Source organism: Erythranthe guttata, chromosome 8, assembly GCF_056151865.1.
Source record: "Erythranthe guttata isolate IM_541 chromosome 8, IM_541, whole genome shotgun sequence".
NCBI lineage: Eukaryota > Viridiplantae > Streptophyta > Magnoliopsida > Lamiales > Phrymaceae > Erythranthe > Erythranthe guttata.
This window is the reverse complement of record NC_142540.1, coordinates 11,670,128-11,697,294: the sequence shown is the minus strand read 5'-3', so window position 1 is coordinate 11,697,294 and position 27,167 is coordinate 11,670,128. Positions and strand designations below refer to the sequence as shown.

The 27,167-nt window shown below is 39.3% G+C and overlaps 1 protein-coding gene and 2 long non-coding RNA genes across 4 annotated transcripts; 2 read left to right on the top strand and 1 right to left on the bottom strand.

Moving 5' to 3' along the window:
• Nucleotides 1-6,872: 6,872 nt before the first annotated feature.
• On the bottom strand, nucleotides 6,873-7,388 carry LOC148768516 (uncharacterized). Its single transcript, XM_088821238.1, has one exon. The coding sequence runs from the start codon at nucleotides 7,386-7,388 to the stop codon at nucleotides 6,873-6,875; it is 516 nt and encodes a 171-aa protein (XP_088677364.1).
• Nucleotides 7,389-15,654: 8,266 nt separating this feature from the next.
• Nucleotides 15,655-18,632, top strand: LOC148768515 (uncharacterized). Of its 2 annotated transcripts, XR_016033126.1 has the most exons (3): nucleotides 15,655-16,499; nucleotides 17,263-17,337; nucleotides 18,397-18,632. It is a non-coding gene; the product is annotated as an uncharacterized LOC148768515 (long non-coding RNA). The 2 variants fall into 2 exon arrangements; XR_016033125.1 differs by having other exon boundaries at nucleotides 17,263-18,632.
• Nucleotides 18,633-22,080: 3,448 nt separating this feature from the next.
• Nucleotides 22,081-25,477, top strand: LOC105953795 (uncharacterized). Its single transcript, XR_016033124.1, has 3 exons — nucleotides 22,081-23,344; nucleotides 24,108-24,182; nucleotides 25,242-25,477. It is a non-coding gene; the product is annotated as an uncharacterized LOC105953795 (long non-coding RNA).
• Nucleotides 25,478-27,167: the final 1,690 nt, after the last annotated feature.

The window sequence follows — 27,167 nt, the reverse complement described above, 5'->3', positions numbered from 1 at the left end:
TTACCATGTTCGAGTCCGAAATTGGATTTTTGCCGTTAGACAGGAATTGTAGCCAGCTGAAATAAATTTCTTATACCGCCGGAACCAAATGATTTGGAGTCCGGATGGGAACGTTATGCTCGACTTCGTGGACATACACTACCAAAGATGTTGAGGGATTCTCTTTTCTAATTTTATTTTATTTTCCCTATTGCAACTCTTTTCTTACTCTATGATCATTTTTGCTTCCTAGACACCTAATTTTCAATTTTTACCTATAACATACCATATCCACCAATTCAAAGAGAAATATAAAATAATCCGAAAAAAAAATCATGTAAACATAAACGTAGAGTTTTATTTCTACACTCCACTCTATCTTTTTATCTACTGTTTTTGTTGTTGTTTGTTGATGCGTATTAAAGTCTTAGTATTGTAGTTCGTGTTTTTAAGAACGTTGTTGCCAATGCTTTTTTGCGCATGTTTTTTAACATGTACCTTTATGCATGTCCATTTGAGCGAGTCTGCTTGTGCATGTTTGTTGATTAGTATTAATGTCCTAGGATTGTAGTTTGCGTTTTCAGGATCCTTTTTGCGAATGCACATCAGGGTGAGTACTTTTTTTCATGCTTTTGTACACTTACTTATGAGCGTATCTTTGTAGTGAGTGTATTTGTGCACGTTTCTTGATGCACATTCATGTCCTCGAACTGTAGTACGTATTTTCATGAACGCTTTTGGAATCCAATTTTGACCATGTTCAAGTTCGAATTTAGAAGTGAATCGCGGGTCTCGATCCGAGATGATAGAAATTGGAATTCCATGGAGTCGAATGATTTCCCGTATATAGAGTTCTGCGAGTTTATCTAAGCTAAACGTCATGCGGATTGGAAGAAAATGGGCCGATTTAGTTAGCCGGTCGACGATCACCCAAATTGAGTCGGATCCGCGTTGGGTCTTTGGAAACCCTTGAACAAAGTCCATTGTTATCACTTCCCATTTCCATTCGGGAATTTGATTTGATTGTAGTAATCCTCCGGGTCGTTGGTGTTCCGCCTTGATCTGTTGGCAAGTGAGGCATTGGGCAACGAATCGAGCTATATCTTTCTTCATTCCAGGCCAACCATATAGTTTCTTCAAGTCTTGGTACATTTTGGTTGATCCGGGGTGACAGGTGTATATGGTCTGATGTGCTTCGGCTAAGATGAGTCGTTTAATTTATGCATCGTCGGGAATGCAAGTGCGGTTTTGGAACAGGAGAATTCCGTCTTTGGAAATTCGGAAATTTGGGTTTGATTCGAGATTTGTGCGAATTTTCCGAAGTTGGAGGTCTTGATCTTGAGCTGTTCTCACGCGGTTTCGAAGATCCGGTTTAATCACTAGAGCATTTATAGACTTCCGACTAAGGGCATCTGCCACAACATTCGCCTTTCCGGGGTGGTATAGAAATTCGCAGTCATAATCTTTAACCAGATCGAGCCATCTTCGCTGCCTCATGTTTAATTCCTTCTGCGTGAAGAAATACTTCAGGCTTTTGTGATCGGTGTAAACGGTGCACTTGTCGCCGTAGAGGTAGTGACGCCAGATTTTAAGCGCAAAGACTACTGCTGCGAGTTCTAGATCGTGAGTTGGGTAGTTCTTCTCGTATTCCTTGAGCTGGCGGGACGCGTAGGCTATCTCTTTTCCGTTTTGCATAAGTACAGCACCTAGTCCGAGTTTGGAGGCGTCGCTATAAATCAAAAACTCTCCGGATCCATCTGGTAGTGAAAGAATCGGAGCGGTGGTCAAACGTTTCTTGAGTTCTTGGAAACTAGCCTCGCGGTCTGGGGTCCATTGGTAATTGACTCCTTTCTTCGTGAGTTGAGTGAGGGGTGATGCGATCTTCGAAAAATCTTGAACGAATTTGCGATAATATCCGGCTAAGCCAAGGAAACTTCTTATCTCCCTTGCAGTCTTTGGAGTGGGCCAGGTTGAGATTGCTTCTATTTTGCCGGGGTCGACGGAGAGTCCTTCGGCGGAGATGATGTGGCCAAGGAAAGTTACTCTGGATAGCCAAAATTCACATTTACTGAACTTGGCGTAAAGTTGATGCTCTCTGAGTGTTTGAAGTACCGTTCGTAACTGGAATGTATGTTCTTCTTGGTCTTTGGAGTATATAAGAATATCAGCGATAAAGACGATGACAAATTTGTCTAGGTACTGATGAAAAACTTGGTTCATAAGGTCCATAAAAGCGGCGGGGGCGTTGGTCAATCCAAATGGCATTACTACGAATTCGTAGTGGCCGTATCGTGTTCAGAAAGCCGTTTTAGGAATATCAGTCGCTTTGACCTTAAGCTGGTGGTAACCTGACCGAAGGTCGATTTCGGAGAAGACGGATGACCCTTGGAGTTGGTCAAAGAGATCGTCGATGCGTGGTAGAGGATATTTATTCTTTATGGTCACCTTATTCAGCTCTCGATAGTCGATGAAAAGGCGGAAGGATCCGTCTTTCTTCTTAACGAATAGTACCGAGGCTCCCCATGGGGAGTGACTGAGGCGGATGTAACCTTTATCGAGTAATTCTTGGACTTGATTCTTCAATTCTTTGAGTTCCACGGGAGCCATACGGTACGGAGCCTTTGAGATTGGTTCTGTTCCCGGAATAAGATGAATTTCGAACTCAATTTCGCGATCAGGCGGTAGCCCGGGTAAATCGTCGGGGAAGACGTCGGAAAATTCTTGAACCACGGGAAGTTCAGACATCACCGGTTGAGGCCTTGAGCTAGTTTCTAGAAGGTCGACTAGATAGCCGATATGTCCTTTGTTGATGAGTTTGGTGGCTTTGATTGCGGATATTATGGGAATTAGGGTCTTGGTGTCGCTTCGAAACTCTAAGAGGGTGTAATCAGGGAGAGAAAAGCTTACGGTCTTTAGGGCGCAATTGATTTGGGCCTTGAACTTGGTCAGCCAATCCATTCCCATTATGAGATCAAAGTTCTCAATTGTTAGGACGATGAGATCGAACCTCATGGGTTGGGATTGAATTTGAATAGGACAATCCTTCACCACTTTGTCAGTGATCATTTCTTCGCCCGAGGGCATAGAAATGCGATATTCGTGGCTTACTTGAGTCGGTATCAGGCCAAGACGTACACACACATTGGTGGAAATAAAGGAATGTGTAGAACCAGAATCAATCAAAGCATACATGGGTTCCCCAAGAATAAGAACGGTATCTGCGATCATCGTCGGATCTTGACGTACTTGTTCCCGGGTCATGGCAAAAGCGCGGCCGGGGACTCGAGTTTGAGCGTTGGGGCAGTCTCTCGCTTTATGGCCGGGCTTTCTGCATCGAAAACATAACTCGATGTCTTTTACGTAGATCCCAAAGTGTGCCTTTCCGCAGTTCGAGCAAGTTGGCTTGGTCGTTGGCGCTACTGGTTTAGGGTTTGAATTTTGGACCTTCTTCCCTTTGAATTTGTGATTCCCAAAGTGGGCTTTCTTCCAAGGTTGTGGTGTGGGTGGTTGGGGCCGTTTCCCTTGTTGAATCTCATTCTCATCTTGGGCAGCCGTTAGTGCTTTGTCCACCATCTGGCGAAAGGTGGTGGCATCGGACATGCGGATATCCCTTCGGATTTCGGGTTGTAGTCCCCTTGTGAAGTGGTTTTTCTTTTCTTCGACGTCCTTGGCGATAAATGGGGCATACAGGCATCCTCGTTCGAATAATCGAACGTATTCGGTCATGGAAAGGTCCCCTTGGCGGAGTTCCAGGAATTACGTGAGTTTGTTGGCCCGGACGTCCTTGGAAAAGTTTTTCTCGAAGAATTGGACCTTGAACGCCTCCCATGATAAGTTCTCAAGTTCGATACCTTCCTTAGCTCCCTTCCACCAGTTCCGAGCTTCGTTGTGAAGTAAAAAGAGGGCACATTGCACGCGTTCTGTGACACCCCCTAGTATTCGTATAGCAAACCGAGAGGGTTTGCCATGCACGGAAGCTTTAAAGGTATTAATTAAGTAATTGGGTATGTGGGTAGACTCCAAGGGGTTTAGTGAACCGATTATGCCTTATTATTATTTTCTTTGGGACTTAGAATTTAAAGACGGAGTCGGCTTCGGAAGATGTTTCGGCGGGATGATTTAGTGGAATGGTGGAGTATACGTCTAATTACCCAATGATTACGTAATATAGACTTTTAAGTGGTGCCACCTGCATAAAACATAGAAAAAGGTTAAAGTCCATAACTAAAACTACATATTAATAAATGGACCATATTTTAACAAAAAGGGGCCCACATTCGGAGAACGTAGTCTCCTTTACCACGGATAATAATACACATGAGCTACTATAGAAATAGTAATTGTCCTAAGGACAATGTACACGAAAGATAGCACTACAAGCATTATAAGTAGATCCTCCATACGAACCAAAAACCCGGAATCGGCCTCTCGAAACGTCGACTAGTCCAATCCGGTGGAGTGAGTAGTACTAGTACCTGCAAACGGAGAATATCTATATGAGCTAACAAAGCTCAGTAAGGTTATCGAAAGATACCACAAATTTAAAATATAGTCATACTACATATACTATATAATAATAGCACAAGCACCACAACAATTAACATAATTTACATTCATAGTACATATAATTCATTAACTACAGAAACATAAGAATTCTTCTTTTTATCGGATCCGATGAGAAATCAACTTCTTTACTTAGAACACGAGAAAATTATTCTGAGCCCGTTTTGGTGTAATCAAACCACCCAACTGTAGTATCTATGGTTGGAATACCGGCCCCCCGTATCCTTTCTCATCTTGTCTAAGTATTTCATTAATTCCCCAATTTATTTTATTTAATTACACAAATGGCACGGCTGAAGTACTTAGAATCTCGATTGAGTACATAAAGGTATAAATATTCCACAATAACCCATAAGAAATATAAAAGCCACAAAACATCACAAATATCAATCAAGTGACCATTAAACACATGTTTCACATAAACTTGGCTTTTATCGAAAAGCACATTAAAGCATACTTACCCAAATAATACTCAAAACATTCAAAACTAATCTTATTGCTAATTGATTCTAGGATTTAAGGGAAAACATGCTAGTCTAGGAGGTTTCGGTTATTCAGCACAACACCCCTGAACTTCTGAAATTTACAGTTCTGCCCTCTAAAGTTTAAAACTCACACATGCAATATGATCTAAAGTTCAAAAATTCATACTTTCACAAAATCAACCCTTAACTTAACTGAAATTCAAATTAATGCAGAAAACTCAGTTAGAATGATTTGATGCCGAATTTCCAGAAATTACATAACTCACCCTAGATTCTCTAGATCTATACATGCAAGACCTCTAGAAATTCACAAATTCCATTTTCTAGTAAAACCCCTTTAAAACTGAATATTTTCTTTTTACTAAATGCTGGAAAACAGACCTGGAATTCTAATTGAACCCAATTTTTCGAAAATTACAGATTTACCCCAAAACTCTTTCAAATTACACATGCAACAACACTATAATTTCAAAATCCACTTTTCATGAAAAATCCCCAAAATCCAAAATCTTTATTCAAAATATGCAGAAAACGAAGTTAAAATTTTAATTTATGCAACAACTTTGAAAATTCCATTTTCCACCCCAAAACTTTTAGATCCATACATGCAAGGCCACTAGGAGTTCACAAATTATTTTTTTTCTTAAATTTTTTTCTAAATCTGGAATTTCAGTTCTATAAATGCTAAAAATTATTTTTGAAAACTTATATGAGACTGACTCCTCACAAATTGCAGATCTGGCCCGAAAATATGCCGATTTACACATGCAACCCCAAAACTTTTCCCAATTTAAATTTCTACACAACTTTCGAAATAACTGAAAATTCTTTGAAGGTAATCAACTCAAATCTACCATCTAAGACCTCTGATCATACATGCAATAACATAAATCATAAGAACTAACAAAAAGAAACAAATAAATGCAAGAATCAACACAAACAAGAATTAGGGGTGTCTTTTAATTAATTTCGAAATTTTATCCTTAATACTTGATACCTCCATTTGCAGCAAGGATTTCGATTCCTTACCTTAAAAACAGAAAGGAAAAAAGGCTAGATGAAAAAAAGGGAAGGTTCTTGGGAGCCTTCAAAGAAAAACCGAAAGTTAGAGGGGGAAAAGAACGAAGAAGAAAGAAGAGGTGGAAGAACTTTGAATGGCAGCTTCTTACCTTCTTCAAGCTTGAAGATTCAGCCAAGCTACCTTAATGTGGAAGGACACGGTGTAGATTTCAAGGTGAGAAGTGTTCTCATTAGTGAAGGGGCACCATGTATTTATAGTGTTCTTGGAGAATTCAAGGGCAATGGTGAGATAGGGAATTCTCATTGTTGGTTTGAGAAGTATCTTGCTGATTTGGGGGTGGTTCGAGCTTTGGTGGAGCTGCTATCAATGGTGGTTTCGGTGGTTTGAAGGAGGAAAGAACAATGAAGAAGGAGAGGGGTTTAGGTGCAGCCGAAATGAGGGGGAGAGAAGGACTCTTGACCTTCTAATTAAGCATGCTAGAGATGGAGTGTAGGATTGGGTTAATAGGGGTTAGGCTAGGCTTAGGATAATCATTTATTTAATTTCTAATTATTTAATAATCCACCCCTAATTGCACACACACACATACACGGCACACACATACATATATTCATATATATATTATATATTATGATAATTCCTAATATGCATGCATAATTACCGAAACACATAGGCAAATAAGGTCACGAAATAAATTTGATATCTAATAATTCGGATATCAATAATTCACGTATAGCCCTATTATTTGAAAAATCTAGCATTTACGTGACTAGAGGTTTTATTATCGTGTTTTGAACACGTGGGGTGTTACAATCTTCCCCCCTTTAAAAATTTTGTCCCCAAAATTTGTTACCTGTCCCGAATAATTCGGGATAGAGACTTCTCATTTCTGATTCGCGTTCCCATGTAGCTTCTTCGGGTGTGTGGTTGTGCCACTGCTCTTTAACTAGGTGAATCTCGCGGTTTCGGAGTGTCTTGGTTTTGGAGTCGAGAATTCGGAGGGGTCTTTCTTCGTATGAAAGGTTTGGGTTCAGCTCAATAGGTTCGGCCTTGAGAACGTGTTCGGGGCTGGGAATGTATTTACGAAGCATGGAGACGTGGAATACGTTATGGATTCGGGATAGGTTAGGTGGAAGTGCTAGACGGTAAGCGCGACTGCCTATTCTTTCGAGTATTTCGATTGGTCCGATATATCGCGGAGATAGTTTGCCTCGGTTTCTGAATCGCAAAATTCCTTTAAAAGGGGCTACTTTTAGGAATACTAAACTTCCGACTTCGAATTCCAAATCTCGCCTCCTATTATTAGCGTAGCTTCGTTGTCGGTTTTGGGCGACTCGCATATTCTCTCGGATGTCTCGAACTAGATTCACCGTTTGTTGAACTAAGTCGGGTCCGAGAAGTTTTCTCTCTCCAACTTCATCCCAGTAAAGGGGAGATCTGCACTTGCGTCCTTAAAGTGCTTCGTATGGCGCCATTCCGATTGATGATTGGAAGCTATTATTATACGCGAATTCGATCAACGGTAGTCGAGATTCCTAGTTGCCTCCAAAGTCGAGTATACAGGCTCGAAGTAGATCCTCTAGGGTTTTGATCGTACGTTCCGACTGGCCATCGGTCTGGGGATGAAAGGCAGTACTGAACGATAATTTGGTTCCAAGAGTTCCTTGCAAACTTTTCCAGAATCTTGAGGTGAATCGTGGGTCTCGATCCGAAATAATAGCTGTCGGAATTCCATGGAGTCGGACGATTTCTCGCATATAGAGTTCGGCGAGTTTATCTAGGCTAAACGTCTTGCGGATTGGAAGAAAATGGGCCGATTTGGTTAGCCGGTCGATGATTACCCAAATAGAGTCGGATCCGCGCTGGGTCCTGGGGAATCCTTGAACAAAGTCCATCGTTATCACTTCCCACTTCCATTCGGGAATTAGGTTTGGTTGAAGTAATCCTCCGGGTCGTTGGTGTTCAGTCTTGATTTGTTGGCAGGTGAGGCATTGGGCAACGAATCGAGCTACATCATTCTTCATTCTCGACCACCAATATAGTTTCTTCAAGTCTTGGTACATTTTGGTTGATCCGGGATGGCATGTATATGTGGTCTGATGTGCCTCGGCTAATATGAGTCGTTTAATTTCGGCATCGTCGGGAATGCAAGTGCGGTTTTGGAATAGGAGCAATCCGTCTTTGGAAATTCGGAAATTAGGGTTTGCTTCGAGATTTGTGCGAATTTTCTGAAGTTGGGGGTCCTGAACTTGAGTTGTCCTTACGTGATCTCGGAAATTTGATTCAACCACTAGGGCGTTCATTGACTTCCGACTAAGTGCATCAGCCACGACATTCGCCTTCCCGGGGTGGTATAAGAATTCGCAGTCATAGTCTTTAACCAGATCGAGCCATCTTCGCTGCCTCATGTTTAGTTCCTTCTGCGTGAAGAAATACTTCAGGCTTTTGTGGTCGGTGTAAACGGTGCACTTATCGCCGTATAGGTCGTGACGCCAGATTTTAAGTGCAAAGACTACTGCTGCGAGCTCCAGATCGTGAGTTGGGTAATTCTTCTCGTATTCCTTGAGCTGTCGGGACGCGTAAGCTATCACTTTTCCGTTTTGCATAAGTACGGCACCTAGTCCAAGTTTGGATGCGTCGCTATAAATCACAAATCCTCCGGATCCTCCTGGTAGTGAAAGAATTGGAGCGGTGGTCAAACGCTTCTTTAGTTCTTGGAAACTAGCCTCGCGGTCTGGGGTCCATCGATAAGTGACTCCTTTCTTCGTGAGTTGAGTGAGGGGCGATGCGATTTTTGAAAAATCTTGAACGAATTTGCGATAGTATCCGGCTAAACCAAGGAAATTTCGTATTTCCCTTACGTTCTTTGGAGTAGGCCAAGTTGAGATTGCTTCTATTTTGCCGGGGTCGACAGAAAGTCCTTCGGCAGAGATGATGTGGCCAAGGAAAGTGACTCGGGATAGCCAAAATTCACATTTACTGAACTTGACGTAGAGCTGATGATCTCGGAGTGTTTGGAGTACTATTCGTAATTGAGAGGCATGTTCTTCTTGGGTCTTGGAGTATATAAGAATATCATCGATAAAGACGATGACAAACTTGTCGAGGTACTGATGAAAAACTCGATTCATAAGGTCCATGAAAGCGGCTGGTGCGTTGGTTAACCCAAACGGCATTACTATGAATTCATAATGGCCGTATGGTGTTCGGAAGGCAGTCTTTGGAATATCGGTGTCTTTGATCTTAAGCTGGTGGTATCCTGACCGAAGGTCGATTTTGGAGAAGACGGATGACCCTTGGAGTTGGTCAAAGAGATCGTCGATGCGGGGTAGAGGATATTTATTCTTTATGGTCACCTTATTTAGCTCTCGATAGTCGATGCAAAGGCGGAAAGATCCGTCTTTCTTCTTAACGAATAGTACCGGGGCTCCCCATGGAGAGTGACTGGGGCGGATGTAACCCTTATCAAGTAACTCTTGAACTTGATTTTTCAATTCTTTGAGTTCCACAGGAGCCATGCGGTACGGAGCTTTTGAGATTGGTTCTGTTCCCGGAATAAGATGAATTTCGAATTCGATTTCGCGATCGGGCGGTAGCCCGGGTAGGTCATCGGGGAAAACGTCGGGAAATTCTTGGACGACGGGAAGTTCGGACATCACCGGTTGAGGTTTTGAGCTGGTCTCCAGAAGGTCGACTAGGTAGCCGAAATGTCCTTTGTTGATGAGTTTGGTGGCTTTGATTGCGGATATTATGGGAATTAGAGTCTCGGCGTCGCTTTGAAATTCTAAGAGGGTGTGATTTGGAAGAGAAAAGTTTACGGTCTTTAAGGCGCAGTTGATTTGGGCTTTGAATTTGGTCAACCAATCCATTCCCATTATGAGGTCAAAATTTTCGATTGTTAGTACGATGAGATTGAACCTCATGGGTTGAGATTTAATTTGAATGGGGCAATCCTCCACTACTCTGTTAGTGATCATTTCTTCGCCCGAGGGCATAGAGATGCGATATTCGTGGCTTACTCGAGTTGGTACTAATCCAAGACGTACGCACACATTGGTGGAAATAAAGGAGTGTGTGGAACCAGAATCAATCAAAGCATACACGGGTTCTCCAAGAATAAGGACGGTACCTGCGATCATCGTCGGATCTTGACGTACTTGCTCTCGGGTCATGGCAAATGCGCGGCCGGGGACTCGAGTTTGAGCGCTGGGGCAGTCTCTCGCCTTATGGCCTGGCTTTTTGCATCGAAAACACAATTCGGTGTCCTTTACGCAGATTCCAAAGTGAGCCTTTCCGCAGTTCGAGCAAGTTGGCTTGGTCGTCGGTGCTACTGGTTTAGGGCTTGGACTTTGGACCTTCTTTCCTTTGAATTTATGATTCCCAAAGTTGGCCTTCTTCCATGGTCGTGGTGTGGGTGGTTGGGATCGCTTCCCTTGCTGAATTTCATTTTCGTCTTGAGCAGCCGTCAGTGCCTTGTCCACCATTTGGCGAAAAGTAGTGGCGTCGGACATGCGGATGTCCCTTCGAATTTCAGGTTGTAACCCCCTTGTGAAGTGATTTTTCTTTTCCTCAACGTCCTTGGCGATGAATGGGGCGTACAGGCATCCTCGCTCGAATAACCGAACGTATTCGGTCATGGTAAGATCTCCTTGGCGGAGCTCCAAGAATTCCTTGAGTTTGTTGGCCCGGACGTCCTTGGAAAAGTATTTCTCGAAGAACTGAACCTTGAATGCTTCCCATGACAAGTTCTCGAGTTCAACACCTTCCTTAGCTCCTTCCCACCAGTTCCAGGCTTCGTTGCGAAGTAGAAAGAGGGCACAGTGCACTCGTTCACGGTCATCCATTTGCATGTAATCAAAGATCACCTCCAAGGATTTGATCCACTCTTCTGCTACGACCGGGTCAGGATCACCGTGGAACTCAGAGGGCTTCATACGGAGGAAACGTTCGTATAGGCTTTGGGGGTTTGGCTGAGGCGTAGGTGGGGTGCGTTGGCTTTGAAGGAGTTGTTGGATCTGGTCATGATGATTTTGCGCTTGTTCGCGGATGAGGTTTGAGAGACCGAGAATAATGTTAGCGGTGTCCGGGAGATTATTGGCGGTGGCGGTGTTCCGAGATGGTCTTCCTGTCATGTCTTAGTGTGTGTGTTGCAAAAATAATTTTTTTAGAACAACAGAAGATAATATAAAACACAAGTAAGCACATATTTACCGGACCGACTGAGTCTTTCTCGCTTCGAGGATTCCGAATTCCGGTTCGATGCTCGTATAAAGTTTCTACAAACTTTGCTCTGATACCATGTCTGTGACACCCCCTAGTATTCGTATAGCAAACCGAGAGGGTTTGCCATGCACGGAAGCTTTAAAGGTATTAATTAAGTAATTGGGTATGTGGGTAGACTCCAAGGGGTTTAGTGAACCGATTATGCCTTATTATTATTTTCTTTGGGACTTAGAATTTAAAGACGGAGTAGGCTTCGGAAGATGTTTCGGTGGGATGATTTAGTGGAATGGTGGAGTATACGTCTAATTACCCAATGATTACGTAATATAGACTTTTAAGTGGTGTCACCTTGATAAAACATAGAAAAAGGTTAAAGTCCATAACTAAAACTACATATTAATAAATGGACCATAGTTTAACAAAAAGGGGCCCACATTCGGAGAACGTAGTCTCCTTTACCACGGATAATAATACACATGAGCTACTATAGAAATAGTAATTGTCCTAAGGACAATGTACACGAAAGATAGCACTACAAGCATTATAAGTAGATCCTCCATACGAACCAAAAACCCGGAATCGGCCTCTCGAAACGTCGACTAGTCCAATCCGGTGGAGTGAGTAGTACTAGTACCTGCAAACGGAGAATATCTATATGAGCTAACAAAGCTCAGTAAGGTTATCGAAAGATACCACAAATTTAAAATATAGTCATACTACATATACTATATAATAATAGCACAAGCACCACAACAATTAACATAATTTACATTCATAGTACATATAATTCATTAACTACAGAAACATAAGAATTCTTCTTTTTATCGGATCCGATGAGAAATCAACTTCTTTACTTAGAACACGAGAAAATTATTCTGAGCCCGTTTTGGTGTAATCAAACCACCCAACTGTAGTATCTATGGTTGGAATACCGGCCCCCCGTATCCTTTCTCATCTTGTCTAAGTATTTCATTAATTCCCCAATTTATTTTATTTAATTACACAAATGGCACGGCTGAAGTACTTAGAATCTCGATTGAGTACATAAAGGTATAAATATTCCACAATAACCCATAAGAAATATAAAAGCCACAAAACATCACAAATATCAATCAAGTGACCATTAAACACATGTTTCACATAAACTTGGCTTTTATCGAAAAGCACATTAAAGCATACTTACCCAAAATAATACTCAAAACATTCAAAACTAATCTTATTGCTAATTGATTCTAGGATTTAAGGGAAAACATGCTAGTCTAGGAGGTTTCGGTTATTCAGCACAACACCCCTGAACTTCTGAAATTTACAGTTCTGCCCTCTAAAGTTTAAAACTCACACATGCAATATGATCTAAAGTTCAAAAATTCATACTTTCACAAAATCAACCCTTAACTTAACTGAAATTCAAATTAATGCAGAAAACTCAGTTAGAATGATTTGATGCCGAATTTCCAGAAATTACATAACTCACCCTAGATTCTCTAGATCTATACATGCAAGACCTCTAGAAATTCACAAATTCCATTTTCTAGTAAAACCCCTTTAAAACTGAATATTTTCTTTTTACTAAATGCTGGAAAACAGACCTGGAATTCTAATTGAACCCAATTTCTCGAAAATTACAGATTTACCCCAAAACTCTTTCAAATTACACATGCAACAACACTATAATTTCAAAATCCACTTTTCATGAAAAATCCCCAAAATCCAAAATCTTTATTCAAAATATGCAGAAAACGAAGTTAAAATTTTAATTTATGCAACAACTTTGAAAATTCCATTTTCCACCCCAAAACTTTTAGATCCATACATGCAAGGCCACTAGGAGTTCACAAATTATTTTTTTTCTTAAAATTTTTTCTAAATCTGGAATTTCAGTTCAATAAATGCTAAAAATTATTTTTGAAAACTTATATGAGACTGACTCCTCACAAATTGCAGATCTGGCCCGAAAATATGCCGATTTACACATGCAACCCCAAAACTTTTCCCAATTTAAATTTCTACACAACTTTCGAAATAACTGAAAATTCTTTGAAGGTAATCAACTCAAATCTACCATCTAAGACCTCTGATCATACATGCAATAACATAAATCATAAGAACTAACAAAAAGAAACAAATAAATGCAAGAATCAACACAAACAAGAATTAGGGGTGTCTTTTTAATTAATTTCGAAATTTTATCCTTAATACTTGATACCTCCATTTGCAGCAAGGATTTCGATTCCTTACCTTAAAAACAGAAAGGAAAAAAGGCTAGATGAAAAAAAGGGAAGGTTCTTGGGAGCCTTCAAAGAAAAACCGAAAGTTAGAGGGGGAAAAGAACGAAGAAGAAAGAAGAGGTGGAAGAACTTTGAATGGCAGCTTCTTACCTTCTTCAAGCTTGAAGATTCAGCCAAGCTACCTTAATGTGGAAGGACACGGTGTAGATTTCAAGGTGAGAAGTGTTCTCATTAGTGAAGGGGCACCATGTATTTATAGTGTTCTAGGAGAATTCAAGGGCAAGGGTGAGATAGGGAATTCTCATTGTTGGTTTGAGAAGTATCTTGCTTATTTGGGGGTGGTTCGAGCTTTGGTGGAGCTGCTATCAATGGTGGTTTCGGTGGTTTGAAGGAGGAAAGAACAATGAAGAAGGAGAGGGGTTTAGGTGCAGCCGAAATGAGGGGGAGAGAAGGACTCTTGACCTTCTAATTAAGCATGCTAGAGATGGAGTGTAGGATTGGGTTAATAGGGGTTAGGCTAGGCTTAGGATAATCATTTATTTAATTTCTAATTATTTAATAATCCACCCCTAATTGCACACACACACATACACGGCACACACATACATATATTCATATATATATTATATATTATGATAATTCCTAATATGCATGCATAATTACCGAAACACATAGGCACATAAGGTCACGAAATAAATTTGATATCTAATAATTCGGATATCAATAATTCACGTATAGCCCTATTATTGGAAAAATCTAGCATTTACGTGACTAGAGGTTTTATTATCGTGTTTTGAACACGTGGGGTGTTACACGTTCACGGTCATTCATTTGCATGTAATCAAAGATCACCTCCAAGGATTTGATCCACTCTTCGGCTACGACCGGGTCGGGCCCACCGTGAAACTCAGAGGGATTCATGCGAAGGAAACGTTCGTATAGGTTTCGGGGATTTGGTTGGGGTGTAGGTGGGGTTTGTCGGCTTTGAAGGAGTTGCTGAATCTGATTGTGATGATTTTGCGCTTGCTCGCGGATAAGGTTGGAAAGACCGGGAATAATGTTAGCGGTGTCTGGGAGATTACTCGTGGTGGCGGTGCTCCGAGTTTGCCTTCCTGCCATGTCTTAGTGTGTGTTGCAAATAAAATTTTTAGAACATGGAAAGAAAAAAAAAAATACAAGTAAACACATAATTACCGGATAGACCGAGTCTTCATGCTTCGAGGGTTCCGAATTCCGGTTCAGTGCTCGTATAAAGTTTCTACAATTTTTTTGCTCTGATACCATGTCTGTGACACCCCCTAGCAATAGTATGGCAAACCGAGACGGTTTGCCATGCACGGAAGCTTTATATGTATTATATAAGTATTTAGATATATGGGGAGACCCCAAGATTTAAAGAAACGTTTTTGAAGACCTAAGACTTAAAGACGAGGTGGGCTTCGGAAGAAAATTTTCGTCGAAGGGATTTAGTAGAATAGAGGAGCATATATCTAACTACTCTATTCATCCTTTATAGAAACAGTAAGTGGTGTCACCTTGATAATACATATTAATAATAGATTAGAGTCCATAGTTAAAACAACATATTAATCCTACATAAAATGGACCTTACTTATAGAGAAATGTTATACATGGACCATAATATAACAAAAAGGGGGTCCATCTTCGGAGGAATTAGCCTCCTTTACCACGGGTAATAATACACATGAGCTACTACGGAAATAGTAATTGTCCTAAGGACAATATACACAAAAGATAGTACTACAAGCATTATAAGTAGATCCTCCATACGAGCCAAAAACCCGGAGTCGGCTTCTCGAACCGTCGACTAGTCCAATCCGGTGGAGTGAGTAGTACTTATACCTGCAAACGGAGAATATCTATATGAGCTAACAAAGCTCAGTAAGGATCTCGAAAGATACCGAGAATTTAAAATATAGTCATACTACGTACGTATATTATATTGTAGCAATACAAGTATAACGAAATTAAGTATAAATCCCGTTTCTAGAATTTAACGTTCGTGAACTTTAGAAAGCTTTTTCATTTTATCGGATCCGATGAGAAATTAACTTCTTTACTTAGAAAATAAGAAGATTATTCTGAGCCCGTTTTCGGTGGAATCAAACCACCCAACTGTAGTATATATTGTAACACCCCGTAAATATGTAAGTTGTTTAAGTTTGGGGATAATTGAAATTATTTAGTTGATATGTGTCGATATGAAATTATAATATATCTCGAATTTGATGGGAAGTATAGAATTGTAATTATCTAAAGTTATGGCATCTATTTGGTAATTAAGAAAACTATTTGGCCTTATAGCCAATTTTCAGAATTTATAATTGAGATATGGATTGACGTGTGCATCATCAATTGCAGCCACGTTTCTTCTTCTTCTCTCACCTTCTCACCGTCTCTCTCTCTCCATCTTCATCTCTTCACTCTCTCTTTTCTTAATTACCCAACCTTTATCTCGTTCATTTAACAGTTCTAGCAATAGCAATATTCATGGTATCTTCCTTTCTCCATGAAAACTCACGGCGAGCACCCCTTTAGAACCTTTGTTCTTCTGATTTTTAAATTAGTAAATCTAGAAATCTTAAAATAGCAACATGGTTGAAAGATACGGGTCTGAGATGGTGTTCTATTTCCAGCAGCCGAAATCCGGCGAAGAAGACAAGTTGTCACTTATAATTCGAATTTCAGCAGTTAGGCCTTCAAAGAAATAATTGTTTAGAGGCCTTGAGATTGAACCTCGTTGATCAGGATCCATCGTTAGAAAGCTAATGAATTTGGCTCTCTATTGGTGGTAGTTCTCGATGGCTTGCACCGACGTTGGTCGCCGGAGTTTGACGAAGAAGTCACCCTGCTCGCTGCGACTTTGGGGAAGCAAAATCTGCTGCCGCACCTGTTTTCGGGGCCGAAATCGAAAGGTTTCGAATGCGAATTTGGAATCGGTTCCTTCAGGAAACTCGTAGAGGACATCGTAAACTATAAGTAAGTGTTCAATTGTATTGAATTAGAGTATTTAATATACGTGTTTTAGAGGTCGGAATCCGATGACAGTAATCTGCCGGAAACAGGGCAGTTTTGAGTATCTTCTTGCGGGACTGTTTTCGATATGTTGGGATCATAATTTGGGCTCTGTGCCTTCATGAAACTTGTAGATTAAGTTGTAAGGTTTCATTTGATGTATTATTTAGGCAATTTGGATAACTTTACAAATAGTTATGAATTTTACAAAACTGTACCAGAAAACAGAATTTATCCGAAATTCTGGCAGTTTTCTGTAGTCATCTTTTGGGGCTGTTTTGAATATGTTGGGATCATAATTTGTGATCAAAGCCTTCTGTGAACTCGTAGGATTTTCTGTTAGCTTTCATTTGACGTATCAGGTGATCAATTTGGATTAGCATGCTAATTGTTATGATTTTTCAAACAAACTGTGCCAACAACGAATTTTCCAAAAAAAAAAAACCTGGCAGTTTCATGTACTCATCTTCCGAGGCTGTTATTATTGTGTTAGGTCGATAATTTGGGCTCAGAGTCTTCAGTAAACCTGTAGACACTGATGTTAGCTTTAATTCGATATATCGTTTAGGTTATTCGGATAAGTAAGGTGATCGTAACGATTGTTCGAATAAGCTGTGGCAGCAAGACATTCGTAACAAATGTTTCAAGAAATTGACTATGTGATATAGTAGAATAATACGATTATATTAGCATTTGGAATCTTGTTAAGTGATGAATATGTTTATAGGTGTCGAGCGTACTAAAGCTCTCACTCAAGGTTTAAGCTTAAAGATGCACCTATAGAACTAGCATTGGACTCCAGGTGAGAAACTATGACTCCTTATCCGATTTCTTTCCTGCGCTTAATATCTCCTTTGTTTGAACCAAATATATTCTCCATCTTGAATCCTTTGATGCATTGATTATATTTTTCTTGGAATATGATCCTTAATGTTTTGCGAGCATATTCGTTTCCTTGGCTCGAACTTGGAACCTTGATCTTGTTCTTGAAATCTTGAACTTGTAAATTCTCTTGGTTGCTATGTTCACGGCTAATTCCTATACTTGATTCCCTGGCCGAATCGATATTGAATAATATTTATTCTCAAAATCTTGTCTTGAATGCTTCCCGAGAATAAATATTTTGTTGGCTCGAACTTGGATCTCATGTTTATTGAATTCATTGAGATCTTGATATACTCGTTCTTGGAACCTGACATGGAACTTATTGTTCTTCTTGAATTCCATATTCACGACAATTCTTTCATTGGCTTGAATTGAAATCTGAACATGTTCATTATCCTGAAACTTGATATTCAATTATCGTGATCGTGACTTATCTTGTGAATGATTGACTTGATTCTTGAAATGAATGACTTGATATTCCTAAAAGGAATGATATTGGTTCTTGAACCTACTGTCCCCACCCTTGAGGACGCTCTTGGGGGAGCTGGGCCCTAGGACCATTTCGGTAAGACGATCGGGCAGTATTGGGCTGACGATGACTGGTCTCCCGAATGGTACCTCCTGATGGTTCGGACTCACGTTCGTTTGGAGTTAAACGTTCCTGAGCCGGATCGGCACGTTCCGGTCGTGCCTCTTGCCTGTTTCCGACCGAGTGGCCACTCGGGACGGATTGGAGGGATAAGGATGTGATATGATTTTATTTGTTGGGAGTTACAAGGTTGGAGACCCCACCAAATATTGAACTCAAGCCGTACATGTTACACTCTTGTACATGTTACACTTATGTTAATGAAATTCTTGTAAAGTCTCTCGTTATATGTTCTGTTTTGTTGATTCTCATCATACTCATGGATCATATGTTTTTCACTAAGTCATTCGGACTTATTCGTTTCTCCTTTCTGATATTAATGCGCAGGTAAAAGAAAGATTTATACCTAAATTTTCATACTAAGAGTTAAAGCTCGTGTATGCCTCCGATTAGTCTCGTCGAGAGGTATCTCTATTTATGTTCCGTATAGGAATCCTTTGATCGAGAATTTTGTAATAGAGTAAGTGGTGTCGAAGTCGACTTGTAATAGAACCTCCTTTTGTAAACACGATGGTATAGATATTGGGGGTTTAATATTCTGATCATCGAAATTTTGAGGAGCATATTTGGGGTCATTGAATGTACTGCATGTTGAGTGGTGTTCCGCCACGAGGTGCCTGCTACTCGGGGCGGGGCGCTACAGGTGGTATCAGAGCCAGGTTGGTAGCTTTGGGTTGGATGCCCGGGCGATGATGGAAAAGGGATCTTTGAGAATTGTAGAGCTATGAATTGAATCTTGGGGAATTGAGAAGATTGGTGATAATCGAGTATTAGAGGCATTGAGATAATACTTTAGCATCTATTACCGATATAGATAGTGAGGAATACCCCGTAGAAATATCTATCATACACGACCTGAGACGCAGTTTGAGATTCTTGGTTCTTTTGGTTACTTCAATTGGCTTCCAATTCTCCCAATTCTCCAATGTTGATCACGAGTGAGGTTCCTAGTCTCACTTGAATTTGGTAACACCTTTTCTTGTAGACGTCCCATTCCTTTTTACTTCATAACTTGACTTCCTTATCGAAACCGTATTATCTCGTTTTGAGTATTGATTTATGGTGAACCAAATATTCAGGAGTTCTTTTGTTCACTCCTTATTATTCCAATGAATTCAATTTTGCTTCATTGGCCTATATTGTCTAATTTCATTTGTTGATCGTAATCGATTCTCTTGTCTCATTTTAATACCTCATAGTCTTAGTTATCAATTTTATGAGGTTTCGTACCCCTTCAAATTCCGCATGGTTTGGATTATCCTTTTTTTTAAGCCCTTACCTTATTTTGCTACCATCTCCATCTTCTATCCTTTGTAAATATTCTATGGTTTCGGCTTATCTATTTGCCGAGACTTCTTATTCAGTTCACTTCATCTTTAGTGTTCCATTTATTTTGAATACGTCACGACTTTGGTCATGTTCTTCTGAGGCTTCTTACTTTATCCTATTACCATTTGCTTTGATCATCTACCTGATTGTGAGGTTTTGTATCTCTTTGAACACTCTATAGTTTCGGCTAATCTATTTGTCGAGACTTTTTATTTCCTCGAATATTGCTTTACTTACTCAATCTATACTACTCCATTTCCAGTGTTCCAATTTCCTTGAATATCTAGTGATTTTGATCACGTACCTTTGAGGTCCCTATTCTCGTTTCATTTGGCTATACCATTGTTATTATTCAAATGTCGGGTCAATCTTTCTACCTATTTTTGAGGTTCTTGTTATTTTGGCCTCAAAATTCGATTCTTGTATATGCATTGTTCCATTGTTATTATTGATCACAATGGAAATCCCATATCTCATTTCAAAACTCCATATCTCATTTCAATACTTCGGCATCTCGGTTACCTACTTTTTTTTCAGGTATCTGATTCGTTGTATACAATATTGCTTGACTATCTTACTTCCTTCCCATTATTGATCATGAGTGAGGCGTTTGATCTTGTTTGAATGCTTCCATATTCTTGTTATGTTCTTTTTGAGATTCCTCATCTCATTTAATACTTCTTGATTTGGATAGCCTATTCTGTGAGGTTTCTTATTCCTTTGAAACCTTGTGATTCGACTTCTTCATATCGCTTCTTGTTGTTCCCTCTCACTCATAGGCCATGATTATTGTTAATTCAGGGTAAAAGTATGGACCTTGTTTGGGCAATGTCATGTTATATGACTACAGTTGTATGCATCTATTGTTATATCATCTTATGGATTCGACCTGGAATAATTTCGACGATTATCTTACTCGACGGAAAAAGGTTATATAGTTATGACGACTTAGAAATTCTATAGTGTTTGTTGACTCTTAAGGTATTTTGAGCATTTTGAATTCTTGATTCTAATCGTTAGGGTACAGGGAGCTAAGTGGTATGCAGGGTAAAGTGCTACGATGTGGGAGCCACCTCTTGAACCTGCGGGACAAAGTGCTACACAACGGGAGACACCTCTTAATCTTGCATGAGCCACCTCTAGAGTCCCTAGTGTCCCATAAGTCAGCTATATCTTGACATTGGATCATCAGTTTTTGCAATTCTGTTTGGTTAATATCAAGAGCTAAGTGCTATGTGGAGAAGAAGTTTAAAGTACAACACCTTTGTCAATAACACCGTAGAGAATTGTACTTTTCTTTGTAAGATGTGAACGAACAACTACAAGAATTCGGTCTTCATGATCAACTTGCTATTAATAAGTTTTGCCCGTCATGTCGTTTGGTTGAAGTAATGCATCATCGACATTAATAGACATAATGTGTGTAATGGTTCGGACGTGATTAGAGCATGCTTAATGTCGATGAATGACATTAGACTAGTTGACCTATGTTGAAACAATAGTGAACTGAATGAATATTAAGGCTACTCAATTGTCAAATATTACGGGTCATGATTTATGTACGGTAAGTATTTATTAGGCATGCGGTTGCGAAACCACCGGAAGATTGTGTCAACCGTTGCCATTTTTGATTACTCTTGATTTTAGAAGTAAAACTCTCTTCCATTAACCGTTGCTTGGTCGATCTACAGTTCGAAAACCTTTTCCTTGCGACGCCATCTATAATTAAGCCCTTCTAGTGTCCAATGTTGATACAATAAGTAAATCAGGCTTCGTCGTCCTCTTTGATTGTAATCGTGGTGCATTCAATTCCACTTTATGTAGACCAATGAGAAGAATTTTTTTTGTGGACCGGAAAGTAGTTGCCTCTTCAGTCTCCTGAAGATAATTTAGATCCGAAATCTATCTCTTGTAGTTAACTCACATTATCTCGATATAGATTATACATCATCTCGTTGTTATGGAAGCAACTATCCGCAATAGGGGACTAATTTTCAGCTCGGTACGAGAAACGTTCTCAAAACTAACTTATCATTTAAGTGGGTGACTGGACAAATTGAAGTTACATTGAGAATGTATAGCGCATATTATCGTGATGATTGGGAATCTATCAAGCTGGAATACAAACATTTTCGCAGTGTTCATGGAATAAAGTGTCAATCAAGCTTGCAATTCCAGACTAGATGAGCGGCGAATAACCAACGATAGCAAACAGAAGGGGTGGTGATTGGAGATCATAGTGAATGCTGCTGGTTAAGTTCGACTTATCGAATAAAGATCAAAGTCTACACGAGATCGTCAAAAGAGCTATGCAAATGCGGGACTAGATATATAATTCTAATTGCATCAGATTTTCGAGCGAAACGGAGGAGAAGAAACACGTTCTCTTGAGGAAGGTGACACGGATAACTAGGGAGAGATTTAATGATTCGAACGATATAAGACCCCTTATTAATCCCTTTCATTCCTCTCATCAGACCATTTGTAGCACTCTAGCTACAACCCTAACTCGATTGTTTCCTCATAGTTGATGTACCTCACAATTCCCATGAATTGGTTGACGAACTGTATCTCGGCCTTCAACTTCTATAACGTTAGAAATATTTAGCATTTTGCTCAACAGTAAGGCTACATCGAGTATGAGCCGAAGGAACTGTACGATATTGCTAATGGAGCCGCGGAAATTAAAGTTCCAAAAGCAGTACTTCCTAGCACTACCTCAGATTTGAATTGAATAAGTAATTTCGAATTCATTTCGATAATAGTTTGACTCATTATCCAAATCAATTCTAAGTTTGGGAAGATATAGATTGTCATGGAAACACTTCGTAGAGGTTTGAAGGACTAAGCTCGCACTATTTCGATCAATCTCGTATATTCTTCCCTGAAGCGACACGGCTTGAAGATAGATTACCCGCGTAAGTGTATTCATCTCAATAACGAATTCGTCGATGACAAGACGTAAAGGTATTATGGAGAAACCACGAAGTTCAAGAAGCGACGGATGAGCAAGAAAATAATTTTAGGAAATTGTATTTCCATGTTCGAATAATAGTTGAGAATCTGGGGACCAGATTCTTTTAAGGAGGGAAGAGTGTAACACCCCGTAAATATGTAAGTTGTTTAAGTTTGGGGATAATTGAAATTATTTAGTTGATATGTGTCGATATGAAATTATAATATATCTCGAATTTGATGGGAAGTATAGAATTGTAATTATCTAAAGTTATGGCATCTATTTGGTAATTAAGAAAACTATTTGGCCTTATAGCCAATTTTCAGAATTTATAATTGAGATATGGATTGACGTGTGCATCATCAATTGCAGCCACGTTTCTTCTTCTTCTCTCACCTTCTCACCGTCTCTCTCTCTCCATCTTCATCTCTTCACTCTCTCTTTTCTTAATTACCCAACCTTTATCTCGTTCATTTAACAGTTCTAGCAATAGCAATATTCATGGTATCTTCCTTTCTCCATGAAAACTCACGGCGAGCACCCCTTTAGAACCTTTGTTCTTCTGATTTTTAAATTAGTAAATCTAGAAATCTTAAAATAGCAACATGGTTGAAAGATACGGGTCTGAGATGGTGTTCTATTTCCAGCAGCCGAAATCCGGCGAAGAAGACAAGTTGTCACTTATAATTCGAATTTCAGCAGTTAGGCCTTCAAAGAAATAATTGTTTAGAGGCCTTGAGATTGAACCTCGTTGATCAGGATCCATCGTTAGAAAGCTAATGAATTTGGCTCTCTATTGGTGGTAGTTCTCGATGGCTTGCACCGACGTTGGTCGCCGGAGTTTGACGAAGAAGTCACCCTGCTCGCTGCGACTTTGGGGAAGCAAAATCTGCTGCCGCACCTGTTTTCGGGGCCGAAATCGAAAGGTTTCGAATGCGAATTTGGAATCGGTTCCTTCAGGAAACTCGTAGAGGACATCGTAAACTATAAGTAAGTGTTCAATTGTATTGAATTAGAGTATTTAATATACGTGTTTTAGAGGTCGGAATCCGATGACAGTAATCTGCCGGAAACAGGGCAGTTTTGAGTATCTTCTTGCGGGACTGTTTTCGATATGTTGGGATCATAATTTGGGCTCTGTGCCTTCATGAAACTTGTAGATTAAGTTGTAAGGTTTCATTTGATGTATTATTTAGGCAATTTGGATAACTTTACAAATAGTTATGAATTTTACAAAACTGTACCAGAAAACAGAATTTATCCGAAATTCTGGCAGTTTTCTGTAGTCATCTTTTGGGGCTGTTTTGAATATGTTGGGATCATAATTTGTGATCAAAGCCTTCTGTGAACTCGTAGGATTTTCTGTTAGCTTTCATTTGACGTATCATGTGATCAATTTGGATTAGCATGCTAATTGTTATGATTTTTCAAACAAACTGTGCCAACAACGAATTTTCCAAAAAAAAAAAACCTGGCAGTTTCATGTACTCATCTTCCGAGGCTGTTATTATTGTGTTAGGTCGATAATTTGGGCTCAGAGTCTTCAGTAAACCTGTAGACACTGATGTTAGCTTTAATTCGATATATCGTTTAGGTTATTCGGATAAGTAAGGTGATCGTAACGATTGTTCGAATAAGCTGTGGCAGCAAGACATTCGTAACAAATGTTTCAAGAAATTGACTATGTGATATAGTAGAATAATACGATTATATTAGCATTTGGAATCTTGTTAAGTGATGAATATGTTTATAGGTGTCGAGCGTACTAAAGCTCTCACTCAAGGTTTAAGCTTAAAGATGCACCTATAGAACTAGCATTGGACTCCAGGTGAGAAACTATGACTCCTTATCCGATTTCTTTCCTGCGCTTAATATCTCCTTTGTTTGAACCAAATATATTCTCCATCTTGAATCCTTTGATGCATTGATTATATTTTTCTTGGAATATGATCCTTAATGTTTTGCGAGCATATTCGTTTCCTTGGCTCGAACTTGGAACCTTGATCTTGTTCTTGAAATCTTGAACTTGTAAATTCTCTTGGTTGCTATGTTCACGGCTAATTCCTATACTTGATTCCCTGGCCGAATCGATATTGAATAATATTTATTCTCAAAATCTTGTCTTGAATGCTTCCCGAGAATAAATATTTTGTTGGCTCGAACTTGGATCTCATGTTTATTGAATTCATTGAGATCTTGATATACTCGTTCTTGGAACCTGACATGGAACTTATTGTTCTTCTTGAATTCCATATTCACGACAATTCTTTCATTGGCTTGAATTGAAATCTGAACATGTTCATTATCCTGAAACTTGATATTCAATTATCGTGATCGTGACTTATCTTGTGAATGATTGACTTGATTCTTGAAATGAATGACTTGATATTCCTAAAAGGAATGATATTGGTTCTTGAACCTACTCTCCCCACCCTTGAGGACGCTCTTGGGGGAGCTGGGCCCTAGGACCATTTCGGTAAGACGATCGGGCAGTATTGGGCTGACGATGACTGGTCTCCCGAATGGTACCTCCTGATGGTTCGGACTCACGTTCGTTTGGAGTTAAACGTTCCTGAGCCGGATCGGCACGTTCCGGTCGTGCCTCTTGCCTGTTTCCGACCGAGTGGCCACTCGGGACGGATTGGAGGGATAAGGATGTGATATGATTTTATTTGTTGGGAGTTACAAGGTTGGAGACCCCACCAAATATTGAACTCAAGCCGTACATGTTACACTCTTGTACATGTTACACTTATGTTAATGAAATTCTTGTAAAGTCTCTCGTTATATGTTCTGTTTTGTTGATTCTCATCATACTCATGGATCATATGTTTTTCACTAAGTCATTCGGACTTATTCGTTTCTCCTTTCTGATATTAATGCGCAGGTAAAAGAAAGATTTATACCTAAATTTTCATACTAAGAGTTAAAGCTCGTGTATGCCTCCGATTAGTCTCGTCGAGAGGTATCTCTATTTATGTTCCGTATAGGAATCCTTTGATCGAGAATTTTGTAATAGAGTAAGTGGTGTCGAAGTCGACTTGTAATAGAACCTCCTTTTGTAAACACGATGGTATAGATATTGGGGGTTTAATATTCTGATCATCGAAATTTTGAGGAGCATATTTGGGGTCATTGAATGTACTGCATGTTGAGTGGTGTTCCGCCACGAGGTGCCTGCTACTCGGGGCGGGGCGCTACATATATGGTTGGAATACCGGCCCCCCGTATCCTTTCTCATCCTTTCTAAGTATTTCATTAACCTCCCCAATTTATTTTACTTAATTTCAAAAGTGGCATGGTCGAAGTATTTAGAATTCCATTTGGGTACATAAAGATACCAATATTCCGCAACAACCCATAAGTAATTTAAAACACCACAAGACATCACAAATATCAATCAAGTGACAAACAACCACATACTACACAAAAAGATTAACTATCATCATATATCAAGTTATGCATTCATGCATGCTTACCCACATATAACCTCAATACAAAACAAGACTATTAAAGACCTACTTAATTTCTATATTTTCCTTAAGCTACTTAATCCCAAAATTTCTTTGCTAATTAATTTAGGATCAAGAAAACATATCAGTTTGGAAGATTTCGAGTATTCAGCACAACACCCCTTAATTTATGGAAATTACAGTTTTGACCCCAAAGTTCAAGACACACATGCAATTAACCTAAAAATTCATAATCCATATTTTCATGAAAATCAACCCTTAACTCATCTGAAATTTCGATCAACGCAGAAAAATCCAGTTAGAAGTTATTTTATGCAGAATTTTCGGAAATTACATATTTCACCCTAGATTCTCTAGATTTATACATGCAAGACCCTTAGAAATTCCCAAAAACCTTTTTTCTTGCAAAACCTTTCAAAAACTGACATTGTCCTTCGCTAAATGCTGGAAAACAGATTTGGAAATCCATTTAAAACTAACTTCTCAAAATTTACAGATTTGACCCAAAAATCTTTCGAATTACACATGCAACCACACTACAATTTCAAAATCCACTTTTTCATGAAAAACCCCTAACAATCCGAAATCTTTGTTCAATATATGCAGAAAACGAAGCTAAAAATTTAATTTATGCAACAACTTCGAAAATTTCATTTTTCACCCCAAAACCTTTAGATCCATACATGCAAGACCACTAGGAGTTCAAAAATTACTTTTTCTTGTAAGACTTCCTTAAATCTGGAATTTTCGTTCAATAAATGCTAGAAACCATTTTTGAAAACCCATATAAATCTAACTTCTCACAAATTACAGATCTGGCCTGTAAATATGCAGATTTGCACATGCAACCCCAAAACTTTGCCCAAATTAATTTTCTTCATAATTTTCGAAATAACTAAAATTTCTTTGAAGGTAATTAACTCAAATCCACCATTTATGACCTTTGATCATACATGCAATGATATAAATCATATGAACTAACAAAAAGGAACAATTAAATGCAAGAACAACATAAAACAAGAAATATGGGTGTCTTTTAAATTAATTTCGAAATTATGTTCTTGATACTTGATACCTCCATTTGCAGCAAGGATTTCGATTCCTTACCTCAAAAATAGAAAGAAACAAAAGCTAGCTGAAAGGGGAAGGTTCTTGAGGGCCTCTTCAAGTATGGAGATTCAACCAAGCTACTTTGATGGAGAAGGACACGGTATAGATTTCAAGGTGAGAGGTGTTTTCACTAGTGAAAGGACACCATGTATTCATAGTTTTTTTGGAGTATTCAAGGGCAAGGGTTAGATATGGAATTCTCATCTTTGGCTTGAGAAATATCTTGCTGA